Consider the following 7186-nt stretch of genomic DNA (forward strand, 5'->3'; position numbering starts at 1 on the left):
CAGCGGGAGAGGGAAGTTTTTGCTCCTTGATAGAGTTTGCCCAGATGGAGGAATGCCACTTTCTACTTGAGATGAGGTCTGAGTATTTTAAGTACCAACAAGGCTAGGGAACAAATATCATCAGTCTACACTTCCCTTTCCTTTAGTCACCAGTTGTCCAAATCCAGGTGAAGAGAGAACAACCTGGAAGTTTCTGCGGATTTAGTGGAGGTTTCTAAGCTTGCTGTCAACTCTGAGGTCCCTTCTGGACCAAGAAGAACTTTTCTTGTATCACCACCTCCCTCATCTCATGTAAATGTTCCTGAAAATCCAGTTCATTATATGCACTGCCCCAAAAAAGCTTCTGGCAGTTTATTTGGAAAACATTAGGTATGAATTCTAACCATAGGCTGGCTTTCCACAGCAAGAAGTGAAAACATCTCCCATGAGCTTGTAACGTGACTAAATAGTCACCGCAGAAAGCAGTATTGGCAACCGATGCAGACATGATACTAGATGTGACAGTGTTGCCCACACCTGAATGACTGTTTCTCATGGCTCTTAGTCCCACAAATATATCACTGTTTGGACTGCCAAAATGAATTAAAAAGGATGTGTTCGCAATGACTTGAAATCTTCGTCAAGTACGATTCCCCTGTTGTGTTTCCTTGTACTACAGCTGTGCCAGAGTCAAGTATGAAAACACGGAAGTGTCAGAACACAGGTACTGTCTGCGCTTTCTTGTCTACAGAGAGACACCCAGGCTCAGCTAATTTCAGAGTTTATCCTGAAAACACTTTAGAATTTTTTGTTCTTGTCTCTCTAGCCTTGTGTCTTATCTTTGCCAGTGCCCGGCCCAGGATGCTTAAAGAAGAATACGAGATTCTTTCCATACTTTGTTCTTGGGGAATTTGTTGACCATCCCCCAGGTGCACTGCAAGGGGTAATGCAAAAATGGCCGCACTGAGCCTGAGCAGAAGGTGCAGCTCTTGACATGCACCAGGAACGATCACACAGGCACACGTACATGGGCGAGCACACAGCATGCCATCCCGCAGCCTTGAGCATCCAGCAGTATTAGATCTGTGATCTTTATATCCAAATAAACTGCAACCATTTTTCATCTGAGGTTTTAGTAGCCAGGGTGTCTGCGAGCAAGGAGTGCTACAGTTTGGCGATGCAGTCCGTAAAGCATTTTCTTCCTTTTCCTATGCCCCTTCTGTACAGGGAACAGGACAGTGAGCAATCTCCAAATTCATCACTGTGGTGTTTATGAACAGCAGAGTGTATGTATCGGGCACTGGTGGGCTGCTGCCAGAAAGTAAGGTATTTTGCATTTTTTATGAGAATAAATCAATTAGTCAAAATCAGTTTGCAAAGACTTCATACCTTAAAACTGCAAATAAACTTCCCATCACAGAAGTCTGATATGTGCATGGAAGAGAAGGGAATTAAAAAAAAAAAAAAAAAAGGCATCTGTAAATTAAGTATTAGGAAGATGCAGGATCTCCAACTCACCAGGAGCTCAGGTGACAAGAAAACACCCAAAACACCTGCTTGAACATTACTTTTAGCTGCGAACATGATCCCTCTGTCCTGATTGAAAGTTTCCAAGTTGGAAGGGAGAACCGTACATTTGTTCTTTACTCCAAAACCATGAGGTAATGTGAACACCTCTGCAGAAAGGATCTGATGGTCTATGTGAAGCCACAGAGGCAGAAGAGAGATTACTGCAGAATTTTAGGTAGATCTCTGCCTATTCTTTGGCTCAGGCTCTTGCCTGCTGAGATAGAACAACTGCAATACAGATTGTTCCCTTTATAAAGTAGGTCACCACAGCTTTTTTTTTTTTTTTCAAAAAAGGTTAAAACAAGCTTTATTTTAACATACAAATCAGTTTTGGGTACAAGGCAAAATACATCCATGTTGGGTCTCCACACAGCACATGTAACCACTTGGGCTACAGTAATCCTGAGATATGGAAAAAAGCCCTAACGATCTTAAAAAAGGGGCCAAAATGTCTCCTTTTAATCACTCTTGCTATAATCACCTCCATTTGGGAATTAAGAAAAACATTATGCAGTTCTGAGTCAAGAAAACAAATTATCTGCAAGCCAAATACCCAAGATACTTGTCTAATTCCTTGCTGTCATCTGGGTATCCCAGCGAGAGCACTTGGGGAACAAATCAGGAGATGAAAATATGCAAGGTTACTTCACTAACACTGCCATGCATGTAGAAGAACTAAGACATTTGTGCTACCTTCCACTACTGTCATTTTCTCAAACTGTGTGGTCAATGTACCAAGTTTACACATCCTACGAACTTATAAAGAACTTCTCTATGTTGTGTGTTAAGTTACTAAAAAGAAAACTTAAACTTACTTTGCTTCCTTTTACCATGAAGTTATGTGATACAGAAGTATTTTAAAAGCTTATAAAAGCAGTAGAACTGCAGACATTTAAAGTCCTGTCCCTAACATTAAAGACTACTTGAGCGCCCTCATTTTGCTACAAGATTGCATTTGTCATTAACTGACATGAAAAAAAGGAAGTCTCTTTTTTTAAAAAAAAGTTAAAGATAGGGCAAAAGTATAGATAGGGTTGTATTTTTCTTTTGTAGTTTTACAACATATAAAAATAAGTTACACTATATATTATGGCTTTCTCATTTAGCAGAAGAGTGCCATCATGGAATTAAACACTAGATGTTGTATCTAATTAACTCACCATGTTCTCAGGCTTTCCTTGTTTGAGTTTTAATGATTGCGTGAAAAGAAACAACAAAATATTAGTGGGAAAATTAAGAAGCCTCCAGAACAATTTAAATAGCAAGAAGCACTTGTAGAAAAACTTTTAGTTTAATTTAAAGATTTAATTTTTCAATTAATTTAAATGAAAGTTTTAATTTAATTTAATCTCTTGGCACAAATAAAGGCCAAGCCAAACCTCCCATGAACTTCAGCAGTCAAGGCTTCATACTGAGCTTAATTTCAGAGGTGTTTACACCCAAGTATGATACCATTATGCTACTGAAGTAATGTATTTCTCTTTAATGTGCATTATGTTAATCATACAACTAAGATACTAGTTAGATTTGGTATGCAGCTATCTCAAAAAGGCTACAATAATACTAAACCAACAAGATGCAGAACTACAACAGAACTGCTCAATATTAAGTGTTGTCCACTACGAATAAAAAGGAAGGTGGGGGTGCAAAAGATGCTTGAGTCAAAGACTGAAGGACCGCATTTACACAATGCTGTATTATTAAAGGCTGAGTATACTTACATTTTGAAGACTAAAGTTTGGACAAGCTACGACAATATTCAAATGCATGTAACAAAAAGAATTCTAGTTTCATAACTAAAGTTGTAACAAAAATTGTGCAGTTGAAGTAGCATTTGCAACATCAAAGTTCACAGCAGACAAGCATAAATTTCAGACTTATGAATATAAGAAGAAAGACCACAGCACTGAATTTGGGAGTATTTTCAAGCTCTAGTTTTACTCAGGATAGAAGAGCTGCCAGTTGACTAAAGTTAACTGAATACTGTACTTTCCAGCTCCTTGCAAACAAGGCTCCGTGCCATGCAGAAGATGAGCTTTCTCTCCCCTTTTTCTCCAAGAAAACTATCTGAAAGGCAAGCTACAGTGATTGTTTCTGACAGCAGTAAAATAAAGCAGCAGATAGAAAAGTAGTAATATCAAAAAGTTCTTACAGAAAAGGCATCCATCCTGGTTTGATTTTGTTTATAAAAAGGCACTTCACATATTGCTAAAACTCTGATAACGTACTTACCCTTTTAGTTTTTCTGTTAGAAGGATGTAGTTCAAGGTGGTTAGCATGAGTATGCAGACATTTTTTATACAGTGTTTATCTGTTACAAATTTTATAACTACATATAGTATCTTACACCATTTATTTTAGAAGAGATTCATGTTCAAAATAATAGCAGGTCTTCATACAATACTTCAGTGACGATGGATGATCTGTCATAAGCAACACACCACCTGTAGTGAGTTCATGCTAATAAAATTAGCAGTGTAAATCTTTCAGAAGTGAGTCCTCAGTCTTTTGTTTTCCTCTCGTAGTCTCTCAATTTCAGCTACTAAGCTTTCATTTACAGAGTATCTTTCAAGTAAAGCGTGCATTTCATTCTAGAGAAAAGAAAAAAGCCCCAATCAGCAGCTATAAAGTTAATTACTCCAGTTTTAGATTATCCATTTTCGTATCCCTTTTGAAAATTAAATAACCTAGATAATGCTGTTTTTAAAAGCTTTTGATAAGAAAAGATTATTTTTTTTTATGCTGACATACAGTATTTTGATCATTAATACATTAGTGAATATTTTATCAAAGGATAATTTGCACTTCTTCAGGATGAGAATCTACTAATGCAGGTTCCATTAAAATGTTCAGTACCAAGACAAGGCATTTTTAATGCAGATCAAAAGAACAAAGATTCATAAAAAGGTGAAGTTAAAGAACACAGTTCAGTATGCATGCAGTACCTGTAAGTGAAGCTTTCTATTTGAATTCCATCTATCTCCTCCTTACCCAGCTGTTGGTCCTTTCCAAAGGACAGCCAAACTCGTTTACCTTTTGTCTTTTTATAACTCCCGAAATACGGAATTCATGATAGTGACCCAATGCATATCTTCCCTTTATCAAGCATAAACCAGTTTAACAGATTGCAGTTCACAGTTTCCCTCTCCTTCACATCCAACCCTCCCTTTCTTGCTCTTAATAAGCAAAATCAATTTTCAATTTTGAGACACTCTGGCACATCTCGGTGTTACTGAAAATGAAAACTGAATATATTTCCCACCGTGCTCCTTGTACATACCAACTGCATATGGAACTGCTTGATCATCTCCACGTGCAAGTTCACAATATCTCGATGGCATGCTTCTCTGGGGGAAGAGTTTCAAAAGGACAATGCTCAGTTTTATTTAGGAAGCAGTAACTCCCTCCAATCCTCAGCACCCGGAACTCCATAATTCCTCACCTTCATGACACTGTGAAACATGAGCCTAAAAACCTTCAAGCTGTAAGACTTTCTCCTCTACCATTTGTTTTCTAGAATACATTTGTTATGACATTGACTTTCATAAGTACCAGTTTTTCTTTTACATTAAGTTTGAAGGTGTCCACAATTGACAACTGGGAAAAGGGCCAGCAGAGCCTTCCAGCCACTCCAGAAAGTGTAGGTCAGAAGAGAAACACAGTCTCTGAGGCTCCAGATCTCAGATACTGGAAGTACAAGACTGACAAGCATACCTTCCAGCACTGGAATCCCCGAACACAGACTTTAAAGAAAAAATATCTGCAACCAATAGACTGCATTTTAAGTCATGTGAAAGTTACAGTTTTTAAGCAGACGTGATTATTGCCAAAAAATCCCAGGGGAGTCTTACTACACTATATTCTTATTCAAAAACATTTAATAACATCCAACATATTTTTCTGTCAGCAGATACAGAACAGCCATAGCACACAAACCTACTAAGCTAGTTTTGCATTCCTGTCTGGATGACAAGAAGCAATACTTCCCCTGTCTGGCAATCCTTTTCCCCTCCACCATCTCAGTCAACCTGCTTTATCTTAAACATGGGTTGGGAAGCAATCCCCTAGATACAACTCTCTCAGCTGCTCTATCTCCTTCAAACTCCGCTCTAAATCCATGGTAATTTGACTGACGACTTCACGACAAGTGGCATGTTAGGTATCCACGAACACAAACTAATCTGACACCAACCATCACTTACAGTGCAGGCATTGTTTTAACGTCAAGCCTCACCAGTAGGAATACACACAGTACTTTACCTTATACATGCCAAGCCAACAACAAGCAAAGCCAATAGAAGCCAACTGTCTAGGTCAAACTCTCCCCAGTGTCAACTTTCAGGGACAAGAGATGAGTAGAGAGGGAAAGAAATCGGCACAGGGCTTCATGAAAGCAGTAAGGACCTCATTACGCAGATAAATTTACTATCTGAGAAGTACTCAAACACTCATTCTGAAAACATGTTAGCAAAGCCATGCATTAACAACCCTCAGAGACAGTCTAATTAGTCATCAGAGCTATTCAAAATAACTAATTTCCTACCTAGATTTCGAAGATTAGGGCTATTAATGGTGTCATTTTCTAATGCAAGTAGAAAATACGTGAAAGCAGATGCTGAAACATCTTACTGAGAAAACACGTCATTGAAAACAAAACTGTTCTGCGTTAATACCAGTACCTGAAGTCATCCATTGTTTCTTGTATCATATTCTGAATGAAATTTATTTGGATTGATGTCAGAGGTGCATTTGGTCTGCTACTCCCGATGGTTTCTACTATTTTTTCTGACAATGAACTGGCAACTCCAGCAGTGACAGGTGATGTTATCTTTGGACCTTTACAATTAAAAATAAAACAAATAAATAAATAAATAATCATCATAATGGAGTACAAGAAGGTTTTCTACTTGTCAATATTTTATCTCAAGTATTACCTAGTAAAAAAAAGATTAGATTTAGAATGAGTCTTTTCAGAGGCGAGTCGTTATGTTCTAGGAGGGCTAACTGGATTTACAGAAGCAAGACTGGATGTTCTGTTTTAACACTAAGGCCACTTTACCAGGTTTCACATGAGTTCCCAATCAACCACACCTAAAACTGGGCCAAAATTATCAACTTACTTATTGAGGTAGTACCATTTACTGGTAGATCGTATGCAGGATGGGCCTGAATATTCTTCACTAGTCTCTCATTTGTATCAGGAGCCTTTACAGCAGTGGATGATGGTGGAGGACTTAATGTTACAGATTCTGCGCTTGATGAGCTCGATTTTGAAAGCTGACAATAAAAATAATAATTAAAGAAGATGAACTCTACTTATTACAATTAACTAATTGCACTTGAAGACTAAGTTTTCGGGAATGCGCTCTGAAACATTTATGTTTTTAGGAATCTACTCACTTTTCATTTTCTAGCAAGGCATCTTAAAAATTGATTGGTAAAATATTCAAAATTGCCTCAAGCACACACACACAGAAAGGAGTGCAAAAGGCAAGGGCCTCTTAATTTTCACAAACATTTTGTGTTGAAGTTATAAACATCATTCCTAGCAAACTCAGGCTTCTCAAAAGCAATACAAGAGGAGCCAGGCTGTCAGCAGAAGCGTATCAATGATAGCTCAAGAAGGAACAAGAGGGAA

The 7186-nt window shown here is 37.9% G+C and overlaps 1 protein-coding gene across 1 annotated transcript in view; it reads right to left on the minus strand.

Annotated features, from left to right (window-relative positions):
* Nucleotides 1-1886: 1886 nt before the first annotated feature.
* NEDD1 (NEDD1 gamma-tubulin ring complex targeting factor) overlaps nt 1887-7186 on the minus strand; it is a 25631-nt gene continuing 20331 nt past the window's right edge. The window contains exons 12-15 of the mRNA XM_035901065.1: nt 6669-6825; nt 6228-6384; nt 4829-4895; nt 1887-4139 (exon numbers count right to left, since the gene is read on the minus strand). Coding sequence (XP_035756958.1) covers nt 4035-4139; nt 4829-4895; nt 6228-6384; nt 6669-6825 — 486 coding nt within the window. The 3' untranslated portion in view covers nt 1887-4034. The remainder of the gene's footprint in view (nt 4140-4828; nt 4896-6227; nt 6385-6668; nt 6826-7186) is intronic.

This window comes from Egretta garzetta, unplaced genomic scaffold, assembly GCF_000687185.1.
Source record: "Egretta garzetta isolate BGI_Z169 unplaced genomic scaffold, ASM68718v1 scaffold38, whole genome shotgun sequence".
NCBI classification, from domain to species: Eukaryota; Metazoa; Chordata; class Aves; order Pelecaniformes; family Ardeidae; genus Egretta; species Egretta garzetta.